This window comes from Heterocephalus glaber, unplaced genomic scaffold (assembly GCF_053883595.1).
Source record: "Heterocephalus glaber isolate CG9 unplaced genomic scaffold, H.glaber_assembly_v1.0 deba00000594, whole genome shotgun sequence".
In the NCBI taxonomy this organism is placed as follows: Eukaryota; Metazoa; Chordata; class Mammalia; order Rodentia; family Bathyergidae; genus Heterocephalus; species Heterocephalus glaber.
In genome coordinates this window covers 15,045,543-15,072,198 of record NW_028258151.1, presented here as the reverse complement: position 1 = coordinate 15,072,198, position 26,656 = coordinate 15,045,543, and the positions used below count along the sequence as shown (strand labels likewise).

The window sequence follows — 26,656 nt, the reverse complement described above, 5'->3', positions numbered from 1 at the left end:
CCGGTCTTACAATGTACTCAAGTGAAAATAAGCCTTTGCATGATGCCTTGCACACCTGTCTAAGGACCAGCAAGTGGTGAGAGGAGAAAGTACGGAAGGCCGTGTGCTGTCCCTTGGCCAATGGACAGAATAAAGCACTGACCTGTGCTGGTGCGTAGAGGAGCCCTGGAAACGCACTGCTGAGTGACAGAATCCGACAGGAAAGGCCATGGTTTAACGGACTGAAATGCCTGAAACAGGCAAATCTATACAGAAGACGGAAATTATCAGGAGCAGGAGGGGGGAATGAATATACTCTAGAACAAGGTAGTGGGGTTATTTGTACAACACTGTGAACATTCTAAAAAACAATGGAAGCAAACTCTTTAAATTGGAGAAATTTAAGCTGGGTGGTGGTGGATACCTGTAATTCCAGCACTCTGGGAGGCTGAGGCAGGAGGATCAAGCCCATCCTGCACAATTTAGCGACTTAGTGAGACCCTGTCTCAGTTTAAAAAAAAAAAGGGCTGCAGATGTAACTCAGTGCAAAGGCCTTGGGTTCAATTCCCAGTACTGAAAAATAAATAAAAAAAAATTAAAAAGGTGAAGTTTATATCACATCTCAACAATTTTTAAAATGTTAACACCCAACCCCAGAGGTTAGTCAAGGCCTTTTGCAAGGAGTTAGAAGTTCCCAGGCACAGGCAGGATGGGCTTCAGGTGGCTCAGCCCCAGCCAGTCTCGGGTCAGCCAAGAGGAAATGCTCGTCAAACAAAGAAGTGAGAAATCAGCTCAAATGGCTGCTCCCAGCGCTGGAGAAAGGAAGCAGCAGGGCAGGGCAAACCTAGGTCGAGGGAAAGAAAACTCTGAGTTCTGGGTGGCTGCGGAAGGCAAGGCCAGATGGAGGGCTCCAAGGAGAGCCGGCGTCGAGGCCCTGCCAGCCCCCCAGCCCTGGGTGCCACTCTGTCTCCAACTGCCCAGCTTCGTTCCTGGCACCCACTTGTTTTGCAGGCACAGGGCTGTGAGGGGCTTTTGTTCCCCTGGGCAGCTGCCCTGTGGCCCCGAGAAGGGCTTGACTCCCAAAGGGCAGCCACACAAGGGGCTGGGAGAGGGCGGTGCAGCCTCCTGGGAGCCCCTGGGAAGAGTAGGCCTTGTATACCCATCCGCCCAGCCCTTGGGTTCGTGTGTCAGGGCCTGGGGCCTGGCCAGACTTTTGGAAGATGCCACCCCAGGGGACTGAAGCAGAGGTGGGCTGGCCAGTCCCCACCCTCTCAGATCTTCCATTCTAATACGTGTGCCCAAGCACAGGCCCCAGGATGACAGGCGCCACAGGAAACTGGTTTGAATGGGGTCTAGAGATAGTCAGCTGGCAGTTGCTTGGCACTGACTTCCTGACAAGAACAAAAAGGAACCATCTGGTGGCAGAGGCATGTCTGGCAGACCTGTCTGCTGTCCTCTCTGGGTGTGCATCCTGCTCTTTCTGTTTGGATCTTAGATGCCTGCTCAGGCCCTCCCCATCATTTCCAACAGCCACATGACTTTGTATCCAGGCAACGGCCCTCAGCTCCCATTCATGCCTAGCCACTGGGAGCTCCAGGTCTTTCCATCTTTCCATTGCCTCTGGATCTGCCAATGTCCAAGCCCACCAGGGCCTCTGGGTCTTCCTGAGTGTGCAAGACGAGGTGGGCTCTGTATCTTGCAGGGCAGAGCAAGATGTTACCATTCCCTGAAAGGCATCTGCAGAAGTGCCATGACCATTGCAAGGGCTGAAGCTCCCCAGAGGAGCAGCGAGTGGCCTACCCCGATAAGGGCCACAGGATGTGGCCTCAGACCATGTTTATCGTGGCCGGAGGCCGGGTGGCTAATCTCCCCAGGCCTGGGTTTTCCAAAGCAGGGAGGGGCAGGTTTCCAGCTGGCATTGGTCTTGGTAGAAACAGTGCTCTCGAGCTGGGGCTATTGTAGCAGGCTGTGGAGGAGGGGTTGGGCCCCAAAGATGCCTCCTGTGGAGGCCAAGTCACACTACCCCTAGGAGCAATGGCAGCTTTGTGTGGGGAGGGAGATCAGCTGCCCAAGTTGGGGCTTGTTCTAACCCTTGTCCTCAAAGGAGGCACCCATAAAACTAATGAAACAAAGCACCAGCTCCTTGTGTTCAGAGAGCTGCTTCACTCAGGCCCGGCCAGATCTGTGGCTCGATTGCATTTGTGGGCTGGAGAGGAGGTGGGGAGGCAAAGGCTGTTAGGTTACCTATTTATCTCTGAGTCAAAGCATAGGCATCAGCTGCTCCCTCACACATTTCCCCGGCTCCACAGTGGAGGCTTTCTGGCCTTGGCTGTGGGATTTGGGGTGGGGTAGCCTGCTGCTTAGGACAGAAGTGTGCCTTTTCCCCAGATGCCAGGACACATGGGCAGGGGGAGGTGCTGGGATCCTGGAAGCCCTGCCCTGCTCTCAATGTTCTGGGCTACGGGAAAGCCCTGCACTGCTGCGTGGCTTGGCAGAGTGGTCACCACCAGGGACTCCGGCTGTGGAATAGCTCAGGAAGGTCGCCTCCTCCAGATGGAGGTCAGCCTGGGACCCCAGCATGAATATGAGGCCTTGTGGGGAGGGGAGGGCCAGGCCTGGGGCCAACTGCTCCCTCTTCAGCCCAGTTCTGCAGTCCACGCCCAACATAGCAGCTGAGGGCCCCTGGGGGGCTGAGGGGTGGGGCTGAGCGTTCCAAGGGGCTGGAGAGAAACCCAATGTGACCAGCACTCTGCCTTCGATGGACACAGGTCAAATAGGAAACATTCTTTGGCCACTACCAGGAAAAAGAAAGTGGGAGAAAGATGAAACTCAGAAGTCACACTCAAGATATTTATTTTTATTTCTGCAGAAGTTCTTTGTGTGTTTGAACCATGAAGGAAACCATAAAACCTTCCTGCCTTTTCTGATCATGCAGTTTCCAAAGCCAGTTAACTTCTAGGCACTGTGCACAGATCCTGAGGCAGGCGTTTCCTTCCAGAGAGAAGCCCGAGCTGAGCCAGGGCCTGGCAGAACACGTCTACCATGGGGGAGCCTAGCCCTGTCCTCACAGCTGATTCCTCCTCTGGGGACCCCCAAGTTTGGGCTTGCGGAGGTCCACACCTAGGCTCCCCGAGTCTGTGAGGCTGCACAAGTAACAGGAAGGCAGAAGACTTAGATCCTGACCACCTGGGCAGCAACACACAGACTCCGCCTCTCCTCTCCAACCTCAGATGTCCTCCTGAGGTAGAGGCGGCCAAAGGTGCCGCCCACCTGTCCTTTGGTGAGGCGTCCCGGGTTCACACAGACACAGCCGAGGATGTCCTGGGAAGGAAAGGAGGAGATCGGGCCACCTCAGGGGGGTCTGATTTGACAATGGAGGAAGCATCAGATGCTTAGACCCCAAAGAGGGTTTTATAAGGGGGAAACAAAGGGAACCAACCACATATGCAGACAAAGATCTGAGTTCCTTTCGGGTCTTGAGACAGAATAAAGAATGAGGTGACCTGGCAGGATGACAATCAGCTCTCATACTTGGAGACAAACCTGACCCAGCTGTTTCTTGTTTTCCCCTAGCTCTGGAGGCTGGACAACTCTGGTTTGGAAGAACAGGACTGGTCTGGGAGGATTCCCTGTGAAGGGCTTGGGGTAGCAGAGACCAGAACAACCCAAGGGCTTCTCCGAGTACTCTCGGCTGAGCCCACTAGGAGGTCACATCAGGTGGCTGGAAGGGCTGGCAAAGGCACATGTGAAATGTTTCCAGGTTACCCTGACACAGCTGGGCCCTGGCAAGAGCCACTGCCTGACAGCCTTCTCTCCACCTGGGCTCTTGATCTTGGCGAGGGGTGGGGGACAGTGCTTACTCAAGCTGAATTTTACCCACAGGTTTGTTATCTGGCCCTACTACCTCCCCAAAAGCAATGAAGCCCCAGTGCTGGGCTTCAGAGGCCACCGACCCCATCCACAGACCCATGGAGAGTGAGTGCTGGGTAATCGAGAAGGGAAAATCAAAGCCTGGCTCTGGTGTCTTTTGCAAAAAGCCAGTTCAAACCTACCTTCACAAAGTACTTCAGCTCTGAAGGGACTATGAAGACATCTGGGGTGACTGGCAGTTGAGCATAGGCATAGAAGTTCTCATAGTCAATGGCCATGTCCTCCTGGGGAGGGTAGAGTGGGTAGTAGCTGTGGAGATGAGAGAAGTAGTGAGCACCAGTGGATTCCAGGACCCCAGACCCAGATAGGCTCCCTGCCCCTGGCTTCCCCACTGCTCCCATTCACAGCCTTTGCCTTTCTGCGTTTGGGGGCACAGGACACAGGCTTATCACAGGGTGAAGGTCCGTGGTGGAGGCTCTGACAGCCAAGTCTGTCACAGCTCTACCATGCCCAAGCACTGTCTTCTCAGCTGGCCACCCAGCAAGTGAGCTCACCTCCTTTGCGTCAGGATATGCTTGAGTATTCGGCTGAATCTGTCCGAAGTCCCAGAAGAACTGGGAGAGGAATGACAGTGAGAACTGGACCCAGAGCCTTGTTCTGCTGCCTGTAGCTTTCAGGTCAGGCCTGAGAATTTAGTGAACTAGAGAGAAGTTAAGTGGCCACGGCCATGAGGGAGAACACCTCTGAGGGAGCCTGAAGACCCACTCACAGGCAGCTGCTTGCCCTACATCAAAGGGAAACAACACCCTAGGCTGAGAGGGAGACCGCAGGAGTCCTGGTCATCAAGATCAAGGAAGTCCTGGGCCGGCACCATCTTGTTGAAGAGGATGGGTGCCTGTACCACCAGGAGGTGATAGGCTGATCCTGCGTCTCAGACCTCACAAAGCACACACCCACCTGGTTGCCCTGACCTGCTCATTCCCCTTCCCCTCAAGTAAAGTGAACCACTGAACTCCAATGCCATAGATCTGGGTGCCTCTGATTCTCTGCAGGGCCACACTGTGCTCTGGAGAAAGAGCACTTTGGGGTAGATCCATGCCCCACTGTCCTGCTCCCTGGCCTGGAATAAATTTCTCACCTACAGATCTCCTCGGCCCCCATGTGGAACAGCAGGTCCGTGGATGTCAAGCCAAAGATCACCCCATTAATAGAAAGGGTGCAGGGCTCTGATACCAGCTGTACCCGCTAAAACGAGAAGGAGCAATGCAAACAATTATAGAATAACCAGAAACCTCTTCCCCAAGATGGCAGGCAGCCACTGAAAAGGACAAACCCACATGCAGCAAATGACACCCATCTTTGCCTGTTGTGAAAAGGAGTTTAAGAGTCAGACTACATGTGTCTCCTGAGAATACTCGGAAAAGCCCTTGGGTTGTTCTGGTCTCTGCCCCCATCCCAGGCTGGAGCCTGGGCACCTGTGCCCCACTGCATGCTGGCTACTGGCTGGGCAGGCAGGCACTGGTACCTTTTTATCCTCTCGTGACAGATCGGAGTAGCTGAAAGGTGGCTGAGGGTACACAGGCTCGTGGTGCACATCTCTCAGGGATGGAACAAAGACAAGGTGGGAGCCGGAGCTACTTTGTCAAAATACAAGCACAAGAGGGAGAAAATGAGCACAGCTGAGCTGGAACAGTGAGGCCGTAGGTTAAAGTGATACAGCAGACCCACTGCCAGGGAGGCTTGGAGTGGAACTCTGCTCTGTAGAGATGCTGTCCCGTGTCACTGGGAGACAGGCACTTCACTCTCACATACACATGTGTCTTGACCCAGCTCAGACTGCCCAGGGCATACCAGCCCTTGCTATGTGGTATTCCACTTTGGGGTACAGGGGAACTAGTGTTTGGTAGAAAAAGGGGAGAAGAAACTGAGATCTAGAAAATCTTGATAGACAAGGATTTGACCAAAGAATGACAGTCTCACTGACATATGGCTTGGAAATGTGAGGCAGGGACCCTTCCCAGGGAAAAACCAGGCACTCGGGTTAGATGGTGAGGCTATCTTGATATTTTGAAGATCAAACTGAAGCTCCTGGACTAGCCGAGCCCTGGGCCGTGATTACTGGGACACCTTCGAAGAGACAGGACACAGGCTGGGTATCCCTGCGCCTTGGCGCACTGTGGCCTTCAGTTTCTACTCTCAGCACTATGGTGAGAAAGTAAAAGAAGCACTTAACAGCAACAGCAGATGCTTCCCTGGACAGAAGGAGAAGGAGAATCAGAAGCAGGAGAATCTCTAGGGCTTCATGCGAATGAAAAAAGCCATGACTCTAGGGCCAACTGTTTATTTTCTCCAGGCTCACAAAAGAGGGAGGGAAAAAAACCCGTTTCCTTGGTTCCCCTAGCTGTCCTGGTCAGGGGACCCATTATAAACCAAACAGGCATGAAGTGTTACTGGGGGCACGCTTAACACCTGCCCGTTGCTCTCATAGCCTCCCTTCTCTTGCTGAAAATACTAGGAAGGCACTTATCTCATGCTTATCACAGAGCGCTCGGACCAGAGGTATTAGTTACAATACCTCTGACATTGAGAAGTTCACTATAATCATCCAAGTCTGGACTTGTAAACAGGATGGGAGGGTAACTTGAATGGATCAGTCCCAGCTCCAGGCCTCAAATGTTCCAAGTTCGTGACAGGCACAAAGGTCTAAGGTGCAAGGGATGAAATTGGTTCTTCAGTGCAAGCACTGAAAAGGTCAGGGTTCAGGAAGAAGCAGCCCCCTGCTCAGGGTTATGAACCAGCGATGAGGGTTGGGGGGAGAAAATTCCAACTATGCTCAGCACTGCACAACTTCAGCCATCACGGTGGGAGGGTCTCACTGTGCTCCCTAGAACAGCTTGCGCTCAGGCTTTGCTCAGCTGGTACCAGGGAGGTGAGGCTTCCTTTCCGGTTTGGTGCCCATTGATAAATGAAACTCCCCACCCAAGGACCCAGAGTTTATATATGTTTCTGGAAGGGTGGGGCAGCACCCTCCCACCCCAGGACACACACATAGCCCACAGATCAAAGTGCCTGGTGGTGCTGGGCACCCACCCCTAGCATAACAATGCCTGTCTGTTCTTTGTATCACTGCCATCAGTACCACATGGGGCAAGGACCAAAATCAGAGCCCAAACTCAGCTTGGAAGCAGCAGCCAGCTCGGGTGCCCGCCTGCCCCGAGACTGAGACCAAAGGGGCCTCGGCCCAGCTCCTGCTTTTGGGGGTCCTCTCCGGAGGGGCTCTAAGCGTTAAGGTCGGATGAACTCAATCATGGCCACGACAAGTTTGGGAAAGCAGGGAAGGCACTTGTGTCCCCTTCACTACAGGTGGAGCAGAAGGAAGCGAGGGCTGCTGCTTCCCAGCCTGGCTCTCAGCTTGGGGTGATCTGGAGTACTCCACCTGGGTCCCCTGCCTGCTGTCCTGGCATGCACACTAGTTCAGGAAGGCAAAACCCTGACTAAACAGGCCTGGGATCTGTTCTCATGGCCAAAAGGAGGAAGATTATACATCTTGTTTTAGAAACTACCTTTGTTACAGACTTGTTTTAAAAGGCTCAACCTCAGGAATGTTTGTTTTTTATGAGCTCAGCAACAGACAGGCAAATCCCATGAAGAGATCCATCACTATACCATTTCTATCAGGCTCTGGAACAGGAGGAAAAGACACTGGAACTGAGGTATCAGCTCCCGGAATGACTTTCTGCTTCTAGCATTCAACTCTTCCTGGAACGGTGACTTTCCTCTCAAGTTAGAGCGGCGCAGTTCTTACATCACTGCTGTGACCTTTTGTAGTCTTTTCTGTCTCGGCGATGGGGAGGATCCAAGATCCCCACCCTCACTGAGAGCTTCTGCTACCCATTGCTCTTGCCGTTGGTGGGTCCCATCTAACAAGGAAGCACTGACTCAGGGAAGGAACTTGGACTCAGCCCAAAACACTCACTCACACATGGAGAAGTTTGGGGCCTCAAAGGATTTTGTTGTGTCAATCATCAAACACTTCTCGAAACCATCCTGGGAAGATTCCCCTAGAACATTAGTTTATACAGAAGTGAGAAAAGGAAACAAAGAAGAGGAAGAGCAAAGGAAGAGTGTCAGTCTCTTGTAGCTTTTTCTTTTAAGTCTGTTTATCTCTGTTTACACAGATGCTTCTTCATCCTGCATCTATGCATTTGGAGTTCCGGGGTTCTATCTGATCTCATGGTTCAGAAAGGATGAAAAGGGGCCAGGGGTTTAGCTTAGTGGTTCTGCCGCCTGCCTTGCAAGCGCAAGGACCTGAGTTCAATTCCCAGTACCAAAAGAAAAAAAAAAGATGAAAAGGACAGGAACTAGCATTACTTTTTGACAGTTTCAGTCTCTTACTGGAAAGTGCTGGAAGAACCTAGGAAGCCTCAGGTTCTGTCCAGCATTTGCAATTCTGACCTTCTTGTCCCTTCAATAATTGTTCGCAGACACTGCTTAAAAACATCTTCAAATGGACTTGTCAGCAGACAGTTCTGCAAGAAAGGAAAGGACATGGATTCAGAGAGGAGACGGCTGGTGTCCATCTGCTTATAAACACTCATTAGGGGACTTGATGTCAGCTGCTGACCAGGAGATGCAAAGATGAAAAGGATATACATGGTCTAGGGCCAGGGATTTAGCTCAGTGTTTCTGGCGCTTGCCATGCAAGCGCAAGGTCCAGAGTTCGATCCCCGGTACCAAAAAACAAAACAACAACATGGTCTCTAGTGAAAGGAGATGACCTAGGGGTGGGCAGAAGAGATGGGGAAGAATTAATCCTCTCGAATGTAAACTGAGAGAGACTAAGAGGACGAGTGCTTCTAAGGAAGCTGAAATTCCTGAGACAGGCTAGGAGGTCCTGGCCCTCCATCAGGAAGATGACCCCGGAAGGGATATCTGTATTTTACACACCAAAAGACAGCCAGATATATTTCCTTCCCCCCTCCCCTTTCCCTTCCAGGCGACCTCACATTATGGTGAAACAAAAGCCTCAAACAAGATGCCTGATAACCATGTTCTTCCCATTACCCCCAGGTTCGTTTAGCCTTGTTACATAAACTCCAAAAGAGGGAGGCAAGGGGTGGGGGGCACATTGGATGCAAGTGTCTGGTGCCCTCCTTTATCCTGCCCCGGATACTCACCTCCACCTGTTCATGGTTAGCATCCAGGAAAGGACCAAACTGTAGAGGAGCCCAAGGGGGAGAAAAAGGCAGCAAAAGAACAAATCAGAATTGCAGAAGTCTACAAACGCCTTCAGACAACCTCTTCTGGCTGTTCTCCACCCAGAGTCCATCTGTCCCTCCAAGGCTGCCCGGAGAGCCTGGGGACAGGCAGCAGATGGGGGAGGGGGCAACCAGCCAATTGCATAGGCAGAAGCACTGAGCCCTGGATGGACAGAGGCTCCCAGGGCCCCATAACCTGGACCACCGCCCCAGGACAATGAGCTTTCTGCTTTCTAGGACTTAGAAGGGCAAGTAAGCAGTGTGTTAATAGTGGGACTTTGAGCATAAAGAGATTAGTTTAAAAGCTGGAGTAATGATACAGAGGTAAGAATTGTGTAAAATCAATGAAAGGCAACAAAAAACATTGGACTTTTAGATTTAGCAAAGGCCTTTGATCACGTACAGCTCTCCAAGATGCAGATTAAGAACTGAAAAAACGTGGCTCATGCCTGTAATCCCAGCACTCAGGAGGCTAAGGCAGGAGGATTGCCATGAGTTTCAGGCCAGCCCGGAGCCTGGGCGACATAGTGAGTTCAAGGCGAGCCTGAACTACACAGCGAGCCTCAAAAAAGAAGCCTGACATGTTTCCTAAAATTTAGAACAGAATTAAGATCCTCATCTAAGGCTGACTCCCGAGTTTTCCCACTGCTGCCTCCCTGCACAGCCATCCCCAGGGGCCTCCTACCAGGATGCAGACATCTGGATGGTCGTGGTTGATGATGGAGATCAGATCAAGCAGGGGGTCATATGTGATGCTGTCAGATGTGGTGTATGGCCCACAGGTGACTAGGACCATGGTTTGCTCAAAGCCTAAGAAAAGATTGCCAGGTCTTGATTAGAAGACTGATATCAGGATGGTGGGAGAAAGGCCATTGGAGGAAAGTGCCACGGAATCCACCATATTGTCTCCTCTTGCATGTGACTCTGGGAATCCAAGATGAGAAAGACCTCACCCCAGCCTCTAAGAACATGCTACTGGGTGGAGTATGCAGGCAGTCATGCTGAAAACCCAAGTTGCAGTGGGCACTTTCCAAGCAGTGTGGCAGGGCAATGTGAGGGCAGAGGCAGTCAGGAGGCATTTACTAGGATGAGATGTGCTCATCTGGAGAAGTTTCCAAGAGCAAGGGCAAGGCAGGGTACAGGAGAGCACTGAGCTGTGAGGGCGATCACAGTTAGGGAGCATGTGGTACTCCAGGGTGGATGGAGAATGTGGGGTACTGGAGTCCAGAAAGGCAGACTGGGCTGAAAGGCTAGGGAAGGAGCCTCCTGGGTGCTGGGCAGGTGCTGTTCTCTGCCACCCTTTCCCTCCTCACATTGCAGTCTCAGTGGTGCTGGAACTCAGTGCCCAGGCCTCCTCTAACTAAGGGCTGGCACAGGCCCAGCTTAGGGCCCTCAGACCCCCTCCTGGGATCTGGAGTCTTAAGGTAAATCATCCCAAAACGGAGAAAAGGCAGAGCTGACCTCGCCCAGCTGAGGTGCCCAGATGACACAGGTGGCGAATCCCTGCCACTTGGACACCAGAGATGCCAAGCCTGTGTCCTGGTCCAAACCCAAGTCCCTGGCCTGTACAAGTTCCTGTCCAGGCTGAATACCACAAATTCTCATTTTTTAAAACTAGTCTGAGGGCCAGAGATTTAGCTCAGTGGTTCTGGCACCTGCCTCACAGGCACAAGGTCCTGAGTTCGATTCCCGTTACAAAAAACCCCACAAAACTAATCTGAGCCAATTTCTGTGTAGATTATAAAAACAACAAAAACCAAAGATCTGACTTCCTAACATGTATTGTTTTAGCTCCCTCTCATTGCTCTAACAAATTATCTCAAATTTAGTGGCTCAACACAATTTTTTTTTTTTGGCATCAGGGATCAAACTTGGGACTCTGCACTTGCGAGGCAGGTGTCAGAACCACTGAGCTAAATCCCCAAGCCAACACAAATTTTTTTATTTCACAGTTCTGGAGACAGAAGTCTTAAAATTGAGGTGTCAGCAGGGCTGGGTCCCTTCTGCAGGATCCAGGGAAGAATCAGGGTCCTTACCTTTTCCAGCTTCCAGAGGGTGCCTGTGTTGCCTGGACCCATCTTCCAATCTCCAAAGCCAGCAGCCTTTCTACTCTAGGATTCTGATCTTCCTGCCGTCCTTCTTTATAAGGACCCATGTGGTTACATTCATTCCACCTGGATAACCCAGGATAATCTCCCCATCTCAAGATCTTTAATTTAATCACACAAGCCAAGTTCCCTTTACCATATAAGGTAACATATTCATGGGTTCCAGGGATTGGAGGGGGGCATGCGTTTTTTCAGTCTACCACGGCAGTAACACCATGAATCGAGTTGTGTTTGGTTCTGAGGTGCCTAAAGGAGATGTAAGCCCCAGAGGATGCGTAAGTGCTGGAAGGGTGAGGGCCCCGTCTTTTCTGTATCTCAACGACTGTCTGACATAATTCCTTGTATAAAAAAATGTTTGTTAACAATACATTAAACAGCTTCCAGGGCCGGGGATTTAGCTCAGTGGGGCTGCACCTGCCTCACAAGCACAAGGTCCTGAGTTTGATCCCTGGTACAAAAAAAAACCAACAAAAACCCAAAACAACAAAACCCCCCAGCTTCCAGAAGCTTCCCTGGCACACAGCTCAGGCTCCTGGCACCTCCCATGTTGATTTCTTTTCATTATTTGAAGTTGATCTAATGTTACCATGTCACCACACAAGTATTTCTCATATATGGTGTAATGTCATAAATTCTTAAATTTCATTCCTGATTTTAGGTCATCTCCTTGAAAGACCTCACACACTATTAACGTGTTCAGGGTGTTGACAATATGCTAGTGTTGGCATCTACTGCTAATTTTCAACATTAAGTATTCCACTGTGCTTATAAATACACTGAGGGGTATTCTGTTTGGTTGTTTTTTTGGTACTGGGGATCAAACTCGGGTCCTTGCGCTTGTGCAGCAGGGGGTGAAACCATTAAGCTAAATCCCCAGCCCCTGAGGGGTATTCTGAAGCAAGGTTTGTCAAAATTTTTTTTCTTTTCCTGTCTAGATTAGTTCCAAATAACAGTAGGCTTTTTTTTTTCCTTAGACATTTTTTTAAACAAGGTCTTTATTTTGGAATAACTTTAGAATTGTAAAAAGTTGCAAAGATAGCACAAAATTCCTATATATCTTTCACCCAGTGTCCCCTAACATTAAGATCTTATGTAACTATGGTACCTTTGTTGGAATTAACACTAGTATGTATCCACTAGTATGTCTGTAACTGTTAATAAACTCCTGGCTTTATTCAGATGTCACTAGTTTTCTCTACCAGTGCCCTTTTCTCTTCTAGGACCCAACCCAGGATGCCAATAAGTTCTTTTTTAAAGTGCACATCTTGGGCCAGGGATATAGCTCAGTGATATCACTGCCTGCCTCACAAGCGCAAGGTCCCGAGTTCGATCCCCAGTACCAAAAATAAAAAAATAAAAAATAAAGTGCACATCTTTTAAATAGTATTCTTTGGGCTGGGTGGTGCCAAAAAAAAAAAAAATAGTACTCTTTGAAGGTGACAACACTTAAACTGCTCACGAGGATCAGACTGCGGTACCGGGGATTGAACTCAGGACCTTGTGCTTGGAAGGCAGGTGCAGTACCACTGAGATAAATTCCTGGCCCCTCAGTGGCTTGTTTTTTTTTACTATTGGGGATTGAACTCGGGACGTTGTGCTTTCGAGGCAGAAAGTGGCACAACTGAGCTAAATCCCTGGCCCCCTCTTAATGGCTTCTTGACAAAGGGCCTATGAGGTCACCAATCGGCTGCATCCACCCTGCTTTTCCAGCTTTCTTGGGCCTGTAGAACTGCATTCCTAGAACCCTGCCCACCATCTTTGCTGTTGGTAAAACAATTCTTGAACAAAAACTTACCTCCATCCTCTTCAGTGGGCTGATAAAAGGGAAGTGGCACACCCTTAAAACAGAAGAAAAGCTCAGCTAAGGTCATACTCCAATCATCCGCCATCTCAAGGTAAGGAAAAGGGTGGGGACCAGGTGGGCATTGATGGCACACAGTGGAAGCATGGAGAGGAAGGGTGAAAGAGGGAAGGCCAGGCCTCTGGCTCACTCTGTGGAGCTCATGGTCCAGCGTCCAAAGGACCTGCAAAGTTCTGAGTGCCAAGGCAGCCCAGGCAACAGGAGCTCACTGATAAATTCTCTTGAAACATCTAAGAACAATCGAGAGCAAGGCAGGTACCTAAAATGTCAATATGCTTCCAGGCAAGAATGGGAGAAGGGTGTCCTGCTACTTTTACCATGACAATCCCCAGAGCAGGGACAGGTAAACTACAGCCCGAGGGCCAAATCTTCCCATAGCCTGTTTTTATATAGAGATTTTTATTGGAACTCACCATACTTATTTGTTTATAAATGGTCTATGGCTGCTTTTGCACTACAGTGGCAATTTTATCACTGAGAGAGGACTGCAAGGCTAAAATATTAACTACCCCTTTACAGAAATGGTTAACCTAGAGCTTGGAGGTAGGTTCCCACTCTGCAAATAGGGAATGGATTGACAAATAGGCATTTAGCTGGTTGTGGTGGTGCACTCCTATAATCCCAGCTATTTTAGAGGCTGATGCAAGGGGATTGCAAATTCAAGGTTTGCCTGGGCAACTTGGTGAAAGTGACCTAAAATAAAAACTAAAAAGGGCCAGTGGTAGAGTCCTTGTCTAGAATACGTGAGGCCATAAATTTCCAGTAATGCAAAAAAAACCACCCCAAAACAAGAACAAAACAAATGAACAAAAACCCAAAGCAAAAATAAAACAAAATTAAATTAAAAAACCGAAACAGCCAGGGATTTAGCTCAGTGGTGCTGCCGCCTGCCTTGCAAGCACAAGGTCCTAAGTTCGATCCCCTGTACCAAAAAACAAAACAAAACAAAACAAAACAAAAAATCAAAACAGAGGCCTTTAAAAAGGACCAAGGCAAAGGACTCCACATATTGTGCCTGCAGCCAAACATGAGGGGAGGAGGCAGCTCCTCTGTACCTCATAGAGTTTGGTGGCAACAAGTTTTCTACCAGTGGTGTTGATTCCTTCCATAATTACAACCTGAAAGACAAAGAGACAAGAAGGTGGCTAAACAGGGAGCTAAATGAGAGGTCTAGAAGAATTTATTCTGATTAAGTATTTTATAACTCTAAACTTAGGGTGTCTTTGTGGAAAACAAATTAAGGGGGGCTGTATTAGCAAGGACAATTATGTTCTCCACAAATGATCTAATTCTCACAACAATCCCATGAGGTAAGAATTCTCATTTTATGGATGAAGACAGCATGGCTTAGGCTGAGTACCTTGCCCATGCCCACACACTTTGTAGGGGTGGAGCAGGGATCTGAACCCAGACAATAAGATCCCAGAGCTCCCATCAGAGCATACAGAGCAGAATCGGGGGCCTGCAGCAGTGTCCCTGAACCTACACCTCACAGCACTACCGAGAAGCCGATGCCCACCACATCCCACGCAGGCATGAACAGCACACCTGCACTCAGCGCAGCCTCCTCTGACCTCACCTGTCCAGGAAACAGAGAATACTCTTTGAGCTCAGTCAAATCCACTGGAATCTGAGCCCCGGAGGAATGTTCCCGGTCTCCCTCAAGAATCACCGACTTGCTGTTCAGCTTCCCGTTGCTGTCACAGCCAATCTGGCCCAGCAAGGTGACAGGCTCCTACCAAGTGGAGGGGACCACATAAGAATAACAGTCTTTGGGACAGGAGTACAACATCTGAAGTTAACAGAGTGTGCAGCAAGCCAAAGCCCCCGGCACACGATTTTTTAGCAGAACATCACTCTGGCCAAGAAGTGACCACCTACCTCATTGCTACTGATACCAGAGGGATAAGAATGCTACAGGGCATCCATGCACCTAGCTGTGCAACACATGAGCCCTGAGTATGCAGGGACCCCTCCAACCCCCAACCCCATAACTGTGGACAGCTATGGCTTCACAACAGCTCACATTTAGCAAGCCTACTAAAAACCAGGCACTGTTCTAATAGCTGAAATGTATTCATTCATTTAATCCCCATACTCACAAGGTGGGTATTGCTGAACCCATTTTACAGATGAGGGAATGAGTGGCAGAGAAGTAAGATAATTTAGTCAAGTTCAAACAGTGGGTGAAGCCTAGGTCTGAAGCCCAGAAGTTGGCTGCACACCACACACCACACTGCCTTGTAACAGGAAGTCCTGCATTCGACTGAGTTGAAATCTCTTTTTCTGTGGGTTCCTCTCTCATGTTCCCATTCTGGGAGCAAAGAAAGGGAGTCTAATCTTTCTCACATGATTGTACCTCCCTGCCCATCTCCAGGACTTCCTCCCAATTCCTCCAAAACCTTAGAGGACACAGTTTTGCATATCTTGTTCCCTGGATACAAACATATGACAAAGGTGCCCTTTAGGACTCTTACAGAATACATCTCCCCTTTAAATAAAGAAAAGATCCTAGAGTAACTGGCCCATATGCCAGATATAAAGCATGATGTAAAAATGCTATTTGTCGGGCTGGGGATGTAACTCAGTGGTGCTGCGCCTGCCTGGCAAGCTCAAGGTCCTGAGTTTGATCCCTGGCACCAAAAAAAAAAAAAGATGCTATTGTCACCATGGGTCTACAGTGACAGAGATCAGTAGGTCACAAGACCCTGGAAACCCCTTGCCCACTGCTGTCCTCGTCCTGGATGCCTTCTATCTAAAGGAACACTGGGGCTTTTGGCCTTGCCACCGAGGGCAGTGAAGCCTTCAGTATTTGCTTATGTGCAAGACCCTAATTCAAGTAGGAAGAAAATAACTTTCTGCTCACAAAACCAGGAAGTGTTTCTAAGTCTTTCCTCAGAAGGACCCATTTTACCAAATTCAACCAAGCCAGATGTTCTAACTAGGAAACAGAGACGAAATTGAAAAGAATGTCTCTTCACCACTGATTTACAAATGTAATATTAATTCACAAAAATTCTGGGAACAACTCTTACTTGTGCTGGGACCAGAAGAGGAGTAAAAGCCTCAATCTTGTAATGTTCCTTGAGTTTGCTGCCAAGTTCTTCTATCTTCCAGGTCAGAACTGCAACCCAAGAGGTGGAAAAATGTGTGTTTAAGACATTTCACTTGCCAAGAAGAGAAAATTCAGCATGTGGGGAAATATCAGTCAGTGATGTTACAGGACAGAGGGGGTGCCAGTCGAAATTTTCTGAAGCCCTAGTTGGTTTCCCAATATTTAGTGGCTAAATTTGGCTTCCACTTGGCCACAGGAGATTACGCTGCACAGCCCTGTGGAGTCAGCCTGGTCCCTGTCCCCGCCCTGTGCCTTTCATTTACTCAGGTCACTACACACATTTCAGGGAAGTCAAAGCTGAACTGGAGAGGGCTTAAGGAAGAAGCTATAAAATGTCCTTAATGTTAGGTTGGTTCCCTTCAAATAGTTCAAGTTTTCATTACTAGGATCGTCATGTGCTTTTGCTTCAGCAAATTGATGGACTTAGGAGGATTACTGCCAGTGTCCCCCACTGTCCCTCACAACCAAGAATGCATGAGGACACCAAGCGACCTACAACCTATGGATTCAAAGGCAGCCTTGGACCTGGCTACTTACTCTAACCCTTCCAGGGGGTTTTACAGCCAACAGAATTTCAAAGGGAACAGCAATCACCTTCTCGGATATCTGGGAGCTTCTGAAACATGGATTTGTAGCTGCCGGTCAGAGGCTCCGGATACCCCACCACCTTCAGGCTGATGTTTCCAGTTCCTCCTCTCCCCGACCAAGACACCCCCTGTGCTGAGCCGAAGGTGGTAACCACCTCTCCTCGGTTATTTCTTGAGTTGTATTTCTGGGAGGGAGTAGCGCTAATTAGAAGCAAAACAGATTAATATTACTGTGTTCATAGCTAAAGAGAGAGAGAGGAACAAAATAAAGTTACCATTTGGAAAGAAGGAGTGGAGAAAAAGCAATATGGCTTTATAAATCTGATCAGCATAATGGGATTGGATGGACTGGGACCTTGCAGGAATTTCAGGAATGAAAGGCTGAGGAATACCAGGCCAAGGAGGAATACCAAATGCGTTTAGAGAGTGTAAAGCCAGGAACATGTTTAAAAAGGCTGTCATTCTCCTGGCATTACAACTAAACAAAGCCACACAAAACCTAGACTGAAAAGCAAGCTTCAAGTATAATTTTTCTTCCTTCTTATGAATTGCCAACATTAGGACACCATGTGAGCCTAGAATTGTGGATAAATCAAAAGTGTCTAAGAATATATAAAATTCACAAAATAGTTCAAGATAGAAACAACAAGAAAATGAAGTTAAAATTAATCAACTCTCCTCAGGGTCTGTGGAGGTGGGGATGTAATGAATTCACAGCCAGCAAGTGACCAAACATTCCCGTGCTCCGAGGCTCAACTGACAAGGCCTCATATTTCCATTCCCTCACTGGTGAATTACACTGCCAAGAACATAAGGATGCCGCTGACCTTCGTGACTGCCTCTAATCTTTCGCTTGTGAACATCATGTACAGAAAGGTCTATTTAAAAGACGCTTCCTTTAATGTGTGAAACTCTGCAGAACCAGTTCCATGGGGGGCACTGCTGTAACTGACTACACCCTTCCTTCTTTCCAGAGGCTCCAGAAAGTGAGCTCAACTAATTACCTCTATCTCCAGAGCTGCCTCTACTGAGTAATTTACACCTTACTTCAGAAATTACAAAACCACTTTCTGATGTCAGCTTTATTACTGCATATTAAAAAATGACGAGGCTGTGTAGCGCTGACTTCTCTGAGCTCCTCCCTGTGAGTCTCTGTGGGACAGCGGGCCCTTTAATGCAGTTGGATGCTCAGAGGCAAAGTGTAAACAGATCTGCAGGTTCCAAAGGATCTCATGTTCAGAGAGCGTCACCCATGTAATGGTGTCTGCGCACCTATGAGACCCAGTACTATCCACTGTCTTTCAAAGATGCCCTTAGTTGCCGGGTGTGGTAGTGCATGCCTATAATCTTAGCACTCACAAGGCTGAGGCAGGAGCGTTGCTGTGAGTTTCACTGAGGCCAGTCTGGGCTACATGGTGAGTTCCAGGCCAGTCTGAACTACATAGCAAGACCCTGTTTCAAAAAACCAAACCAAAACAAAAAAAACAAAAAAGACAAAGATGTCCTCAGAAGTCTAGAAAGCTGTCTTCCAAAAGCAGTTTGCAGTCTCTCCTAAGCAGTAGTGGATCAGAGTAAGGTCAAACTGTCCTTCAAAATCCACTGACCAAAGCCAGGCATAGTAGTGCACAGCTGTAATCCTAGCACTCAGGCGGAGGCATGAGGATCACTGTCAGTTCAAGGCCAGCCTGGACTACATAGTGAGCTCAAGGCCAGCCTGAACTATTAACAAGATCTTGTCTCAAAAAACAAAAACAAAGCAAACAAAAATCAACTGACCACTCATCTTGAATGAGTATAGAGCTTCTGTCACTCTCTTTCTAAGGTGATAGAACTGAAAAATGTCAACTTCCGGTTAAGATAGTCTAGAAATGATTCCTGGAAGCAAGTCTGTTAAATGGTTAACATCACTGGTACTGATATGGCAGGACCTGTAAACACTTCTACTTGGCAAAACACCAATAAGGGATTCTCTAACGTAAGAGGTATCATTTACAGATTTAAAAAAAAAAAATCAAGGATTTATATGCAGTAGTGAGCTAGAATAAAATATCAATTAAGCCAGTGTAGATTCACAGTGACAAGAAAACTCTGAGAAACTAGTTGTAACCTGAGTGAGGAAAAAGAAGCAGGTTATACAACATTAAGAACAAAGATATGTAGTTTTCTTTTTTGTTCTGTTTTGTTTTTTGGTACCAGGGGTCGAACTTGGGACCTTGCGCTTGCGAGGCAAGCATCAGAACCACTGAGCTAAATCCCTGGTGCATTTTTTTTTTTAAATAAATACTTCAGATTTTAAAAAGGAGAAAGAAACCCAATAAAACATGAACTAACAGAAGCAGGTGAAAGCCTATTTGCCTTTACTGGCAAGACTCATATGACTCCCAGGCTTCTGAATAGATAGTTTGTTTTGAATAAAAGATATCAGTTCCTGATATAGGAAATCAAGCCTAGAAAAGAGGGCGGAAGGTGGGTTTCCTTAATTATTGTAAGAAACAGTAATTTTCCACAAAGGAAGAGAAAGCTGGGAAGTCGGAGGGTAACAGGCTTTCCAGCCAATTCACCCGGAATCCACCTCCTGTTGGTTAATGAGTTACTCTGCAGTCAGCCCTTCAGCCAGGCAGAGAGCGGAGGCTGCAGCAGCCCAGAGTGGATGATACATACCTTGGAGAGAAACTCGAGGGTGAGAGGAGCTGATGGGGGCTGGGGGCAGACACACTCCTTTTTGCTCTGGGAGTCTCTGGGGTGGTGATAGCTCGTTTCTGAGAACCCTAGAAACAAAATGGAAGATAAAGTTCCAGTCACTTTGGAGCCAAGTTGCTAAAGAAGTGTGCAGTTCCTTAGGAGGAAGAGGTCAAATGGCACCCAAAGGAAGGGCACAGGACAGGACTGGGTTGGTTTTCTTAAGGCCCCATCTTCCAAACATAACCCCGGAAAGAAATCTTCAACTACAGCCCAATATTCATCAACTCACTGTCCCGATTTGAAGGCAATTATGAAAAAAGCAACCACTTTCTAAAAAGGAACACCAGGCAGGCACTGTCCTGACAAATCTCTCATGTGCTCACATTCTGCCTCTCTCTGCTTTAGAACAGATCTGGTTTTGCAAGGCATATGGCTCTGACCTGTGCGCAGCACACATTTTCTCCAAAGGATGGGAGCATGTTACACATCTTTTGGCTAAGTCTACCACACATTTTCCAAATTAAAGACAGGAATGACTCCAGGCAGATAACACAGCTGAGCTCATACTTGGGAGAATAGTTAGCGAACACCTCACTGCTGGTTATTTCTGGGGTTTTTGGCTCAGGAGCAAGAATCCCAAGATAAGCCCAGCACGGAAGATGAAACCCAGAGACAGGCCTTCTGCAAGTCTAGGATAACTGAGAGTAACAGGAAACACAAAAATCCTTGCCCCTTGCACAACCTGGAGGCCGCCTAGCATGCAGAATCTTTTTCTACCCAAGGGCTCCCCCTCATGGCAGGTTTAAGCTATGCCACCAGGTGCCTGCAGACACCTGCGGGACAGATTCAAAACCATCACAGAGCAGCAGCAATGGAAACTAGATTTTATTTTAGGAAACTAGGTTTTAAAAAAACACTCTTCTGCTACTTCCTTTATACAGTCACCATCTTTTAATAATCTTTAAAATGATTTCAATATTTTTCCAGTTTTAAAAAGATACAAAGTGTAGTAGCTATAATCTAGTTTAAATGTAAACCTGAAGTACAGTGGTACCTTGGTTCACAAATTTAATTCTTTCCACAACTCTGGTAACAAACCGAATCAATTTTGCCATAAGGTCAACACTGAATCTAACCATCGAATTCGATTTGGTTCCTGTCCAATTCAGTTCATTCTGTTCATTGGGAGCATGTTCCCATGTTGTTACAATCTTTATGCTTTTTTTTTTTTTTTGTACCAGGGATTGAACTCAAGACCTTGCGCTTGTGAGGCAGGTGCAGTGCCACTGAGCTAAATCCCTATCCTTTTTTTGTTTTTTGTTTTTGTACCAGGGATAGAACTCAGGTCCTTGTGCTTGCAAGGCAGGCGGCAGAACCACTGAGCTAAATCCCCAGCCCTTTTTTGTTTTTTGACGGAGTCTCGTTATGTACTTCAGACTGGCCTTGAACTCACAGTGATCCTCCTGCTTCAGCTTCCCAAGTGTTGGGATTACAGGCCTGCGCCACCATGTTTGGCTTACAATCTTTATGCTTTTTAGTAGTTATTTGACTGCTGCATAAGAATTTATCTAACTACTTCTCTGCTGCTGCATTATAGGTTATTTGTAATTTTGGTGATTATAAATAATGTTGAAATGCATATCCTCATGCAGACAGTTTTTCCACATAATTTGGATTAATTCCTCAGGTGAGAATTTCTTTCTTTTTTTTGGTACCAAGGATCACACTCAGGACCTTGCGCTTGCAAGGCAGGCACAGCACCACTGAGCTAAATCCCCGGCCTTCAGGTGAGAATTGGAGGCATTGAGGATGGAACCTAGGGCTCTGTGGATGCTAAGCATGAAATCTACCACCGCAATACAGCCCCAGGTCTACCGGGGAGATTCTTATTAGGAAGAATTATCGCATCGTATGGCTTTTTTACATTTTCTCAAACTGTTTCTCCAAAAGGTTCTTCTAATACACAGTAGTAGTTGAACACCTATTGAGGGGCAGGCAGCAGGGAGATAGCAGCAAAGAAAGCACAGTCTCTGCCTTCCAGGACCCTCCATGGGGCAAATAGAGAAGTAGGTGTGAAGCTGGCTGCTGCTGATCCTTGTGCAGCAAAATAAACCAAGGAAAAGGCAGGCGAGGAGAGCCAAGTTTGCTCCAACAAGGTGGCTACAGGCCTGACCTGTCTGAAGACAGCAAGGAGGCTGGTGTGACAGAGCAGAGGTGGGGTGAAAGGAAGCAGTGAGCACAGAGCAAGCTCAGCCAGACCCTGCATACTTTGGAGCAGGCTGTGAGTGTGAGCAGGGAGGTTAGGGTTTTGTTTTAATGGGGTTTTTGGGGGTGGGGTAGAGTTTGGAGTCAAGTCTCGCTCTGTAGTGCAGGTGGGCTTCGAACTCACTATGGAGCCCAGGCTGACCTGGAACTTCTGGCAACTCTCCTGCCTCAGCCTCCTGAGTGCTGGGATCACAGGCGTGTGCCACCATGCCCAGCGATATTTTTAAAAATGCTACCAGTAGAATGCAATTTTCAGACACTGTCTATTCACCTTAGAGGGTGTGGTATAAGAGTTCAAAAGAGTCTCCTCTTCTTCCTCCACTTCAATTCTAAAAATATTAGTTAAGGAAAACAGTAATGAACCTAATGCAAGGGATGATTAAATAAGAAATATGAATGAGGTAATCTTTATTATTTGTTTTAAAATTACACAAGCAACTGTAGAAAAACAATTATAACACAATATGTGGCTAGGTGCACAGGCCACCAGCAGAAAAGGATACAGCTCTTGGATAGAAATAATGTCTCTAGCTCCTGCATGTCCAGTGTCCTTGGTGGTGCTGGGCCACGTTTTGGACAATCTCTTGCTCAAAATCTGAGAAAGAAGATAGTGTGTATATTATTCCATAGTCTGTCACAGGGAGGCATTTTCCACAGCCTTGAGATAACAATAGACACTCAAAGTATAATCAAAAATAACAATTCTGATAACACCAGTTATTTGGTCAAGAGCTACCACTTGCTGGGCACAGTTTTTGGTACTTTATGTTCATTTTCATTTAATTATGAGAATCATAAAAATAGATTATTAGAACCCTTGACAGACAGGAAACTGAGGCCCAGAGATTTTTAACTCGTTTGTCCAAACTCATATTGGGCCTGAATCCAGGTCTGATTCTTAGGCCCACACCCTTCTCGATATATCACACACCTCCCCTATCAGCCGATTATAGAAGTCTGGTTCATTCTGTTCTTACCTCATGCTCAAATGTCTTCAGGATCTCTGAGGTAAGGGAGGCTTTGCCTGTGCTGGTGCAGAAGGCTATCAGCTCACCTACCACTTCTTCCTCATTCTGCCCATACAGAATACACAGCTCTGCCACTGTAGGAAGGGAAATTGGACAAGTAAGGACTTGCTCATTTCTTCAGCTTTCATCCTGAAAAGCAAAAACAATCCTCTATTTATCCAATCAATATTTACTCAGCATCTACTAGTGCCAGGGACTGTTCTAGACACAGAGAAGAATCCTTGTTTGTAGGAAGCTTACTATCGTGGGAGACAAAACAAACAAGTAAAATATGTGGTATGTTAGATGATGAAGGGTGCTAATGTAGAAAAATTAAGCTGCAAGGTGGGTGTGGTGGTGCAGCCTATAATCTCAGCACTGGAGAGGCTGAGGCAGGAGGATTGCTGCAAGTTCGAGACTAGCCTGGGCTACATGGTGAGTTCAAGGCCAGGCTGAACTGAACAGTGAGACCCTGTCTCAAAAAACAAAAAACAACAGTAACAAACAAACAAACAAAAAGGAAAGAAAGAAAAAGAAAGTGGAGAGAGGAATTAGGAAGCTGGGAAATGGCCTAGCAATTTTAAATACAATGATTAGGGAAGGCCTCTGTGAGAAGGTGACATCTGAGGACTTGAAGGAAGGGAAAGGAAAGAGTGAGCCAAGCAGTGTTTAGAGAAAGAGCTTCCAGGGGCGGGGATGGAGCTCAGTGGCGATACACCTGTCTGGCAAGCGCAAGGTCCTGAGTTTGTTTCCTGCTACCCCCCAAAAAAGAAAGAAAGAGCTTCCAGGTAGAGACAGTGCCAAGACCCAAGGGAGGAGACACAGGATCAACAAGGCTTCCGTGGCTGGAATGCAGTGAGCTGGAGACAGAGAGGGGCTGAATGGGTGGAGGGGTGCAGATTGCTGGCCACTGTATTCACCTCGGCTAGCACTCTGCGCAACATGGGGAACCTCTAGTGTTTTGGACAGAACAGTCAGGTGATGTGATCTCCATTGAACAGGATCCCTCTGGCTGCTGTGTTAGGCACAGAATGAAGGGGATGGGGCAGAATGTCCAGAAGCAATGAGAAGAATCGCAGGTGAGAGATGACAGAGGTCAAGATGGTGGCAGTGGAGTTGGTGAGAGGTACCAAGACTCTCAGTAGGACACATCCTGAGGGTAAAGCCAAGGGGATTTGTGACTGAGAAAAACAGGAGTCAAAGCTGATGTTGATGTTTTTGGTTTGCTCAACTAGAAGGCTGGGGCTCTATTACATGAGATGAAGAAAAGAGCTGGAGGAGCTACTCTGAGGAGAGGGAAGAGAGGAACTGAGCTTTAGACATATACTTTGTGATGCCAATTCAACCCGAGATATCAAGTAGGCAGCTGGACAGACCAGCCTGGACTCAGGCAAGCGGTCTAGGCCGAGATAGAAATTTGGGGATCATCAGCAGATATGTGGGATATAAAGCCAGGGGAGATCATCAATCTGGCAAGAAGTGATACCAGTCCTGAGCCTTGGGGTACTCAGTCATTAGGATGAGGACGAATCTTCAAAACCTGAGAAGTACTGATAAAACAGGGCTGATGCGTAACTAGGAATGGTGGCAGAGGAGCTAAGAGAAAAACATGTTTTAAAGAAGAGGAGCTGAGGATATAGCTCAGTGGTTCTGCCACCTGCCTCGAAAGCTCAAGGTCCTGAGTTCAATCCCCGGTATCAAAAAAAAAAAAAAAAGAAGAAGAGAAAATGGGGGCCAGGGATGTAGTTCAACGGTGCAGTGCCTGCCTGACAAACTTGAGGCCCTGGGTTTGATTTCTGATACAAAAAAAGAAATAAATAAAAGAGGAAATGATGGACGGTGTCAGAACCCCGTGATCCTCCTGCCTCAGCCTCCCAATGCTGGGATTACAGGCGTGCGTCACGATGCCCGGGTACGTTCATATTTTTTGACTTGGGACCCGACGCAGCACCCCAGGAGTTTTCGGAATTCGCACGTTCCAGTTCTCAACTCTCCCAACCATCGAGGCTGCCCTACAGAAGGCGGGACAGGGCCGGGGATTTAGCTCAGTGGTTCCGCCGCTTGCCTCGAAAGCGCAAGGACCCGAGTTCCCCTTCGGTCCCACGTAAGCAGCGGGGACGCTGGACTCACGTTTCTCAATCAGAACGTCCTCGCAGTCCAGGCCGAAGATCTGCAGCTCCTCCGCCAGCTGCTGGGTGGACACGGACATGGCGACCCAGTAGGGGCCGGGGCCTGGCCCGCCCAGCTCCGGACTGACCTAGAAGCCCCAGGCGTGAGGTCGACGAGCAGAACGAGGTTCCCCTTCTCCCTCCAGGGGTTGAGACAGGAGGCGAACGAATGGCCTCAGGCTGTCAGAAGGTCCACCCGTCAGCCATTGAGAAATACCTACTTAAAAACAAAAAGTGGGGCGGCTCCCACGTTCCCGAAGGGAATGCGTAGGAATATCGATAGATTGCTCTCCGGGGAGGGAAATGTTCTTCCAAAAAGCTACCGCCAGGCTTTTCTGTGAGCGGAGCACAACACAGCAGCCGGAGAAAAACCCGCCAAAGAGTTTGAGGGGTGTGCGCAGGCGCGAGACCCGGGTCAGCTCCACCCCGGCGCTCGGCTCCGTTTATTCTGTTGCGGCTGCGCAGCTCGCTCCGAATTAGCGATTTGTTTCCAGGGTTTTCACTTTGGCCGTGGCGCTCGGCGTTTCGGCGTCAGCTGGTCTGTGGGGTCTGTGTTGCTTGTTTGTCTATTTTGCCCTGTTCCTGGGTGCAGAGGCGCTATCGTACACTTATTTTTGGAATGTCCGGAGGAACATACTGTGACCTGCGCCGGACGGGAAGGACGCATGGTCCCCATTTCTCTGTCCCTTTCGGCTTCCTGCCCTGTTGTGCCCTTGGTTCATCCTGACAGGTGACTTCCGTAGGGAATCTGGTTGTCATGACTGTTATGATGGTCAACGTGGTCCCAGCCACTAGGATGGGTTTCCTGCTTCCGGGACATTTTTGTGGCTTATAGAGTGGAAAGGTGACTAATGATTTGATTTGGGAGCGGCACTATTGGGAGCCTTAAAAATGCCCCTCATTCTTTTTTAATAAATTTTATTTTATCCCATTCCCTCCCCCCCAGCCCCCTTCCCTCCCTATGTACAGAAGCTTTGTTTGCATTTTTTCTATTTTCACTTTTTTTCTTGTCCCTTCCTTCCTTTCTCCCTCCTCCCTCCCTTGTTTCCCTTCCCATTTGAACACTTTCTTCCCATTTCCAAATATCTGTTATACATTTCAGTCCTTATTTCCACTTTCAGTTTCTCGCGCCAGAGGAACAACGCGATACTCCCCGAATAGTATCTCTAGTGTGAGAAACTGAAAGTGTAAATAAGGATTAAAACGGTTAAAATGAATAATTGATAATTTGAAATAGGAAGAAAAGCCGGGGATTTAGCTCAGTGGCTTCGGCGCCTGCCTCGAAAGCGCAAGGTCCCAAGTTCGATCCCCGGTACCAACCCCCCCCCCCCAAAATAGGAAGAAAAGGTCCAAAGGGGTAGGGGAAGTGGGAGGGAAAGGAAAAACTATGAGAAAAGAAAAAAATGGAAACAAAGTATGTAAATAGGGAAAGGTGGAGGAGGTGAAGGGTGCACAGTTAATGGGGAAAAAATAAGAACCAAGATATATCATGTACAGCTACAAGCACCTATTGATAAATGTAAACATATTGTATACCTAAAATGTACCAATAAAAGAATTTAAGCAAAAAAAAAAGTGTGTCTACTTTATTTCACCTAAGACTATGGTATCAGGGTCTATCCATGTAGCTATAAATGTCTGAAGCTCATCTTTCTTTATGGCACAGCAGTACTTCACTGTATTAAAAAAAACACATCTTTATCCACTCATCTGTTTATGGCCATTTGGGCTGTTTCCAAGATTTAGCTATTACACA

The 26,656-nt window shown here is 47.9% G+C and overlaps 1 protein-coding gene across 6 annotated transcripts; it reads right to left on the bottom strand.

The window, feature by feature from the left end:
- Positions 1–2,815: 2,815 nt before the first annotated feature.
- Pola2 (DNA polymerase alpha 2, accessory subunit) lies at positions 2,816–25,344 on the bottom strand. Of its 6 annotated transcripts, none has more exons than XM_021264598.2 (18): positions 24,863–25,331; positions 22,703–22,827; positions 22,229–22,320; positions 21,997–22,054; positions 19,440–19,546; positions 16,786–16,979; positions 16,112–16,200; positions 14,656–14,811; positions 14,132–14,194; positions 13,011–13,053; positions 9,793–9,917; positions 9,027–9,065; positions 8,305–8,378; positions 5,375–5,486; positions 4,988–5,094; positions 4,404–4,463; positions 4,032–4,158; positions 2,816–3,300 (listed from the first exon to the last, which is right to left on the bottom strand). In XM_021264598.2, the coding sequence occupies exons 1-18, from the start codon at positions 24,939–24,941 to the stop codon at positions 3,151–3,153; spliced, it is 1,800 nt and encodes a 599-aa protein (XP_021120257.1). In that variant the 5' UTR covers positions 24,942–25,331; the 3' UTR covers positions 2,816–3,150. The 6 variants fall into 6 exon arrangements, 3 of the variants coding, with proteins under 3 accessions (XP_021120257.1, XP_004852468.1, XP_021120258.1); XM_004852411.4 differs by having other exon boundaries at positions 5,375–5,483; positions 24,863–25,328; XM_021264599.2 differs by lacking the exon at positions 2,816–3,300 and adding an exon at positions 3,316–3,482 and having other exon boundaries at positions 24,863–25,344.
- Between the last annotated feature and the right edge of the window lie 1,312 nt (positions 25,345–26,656).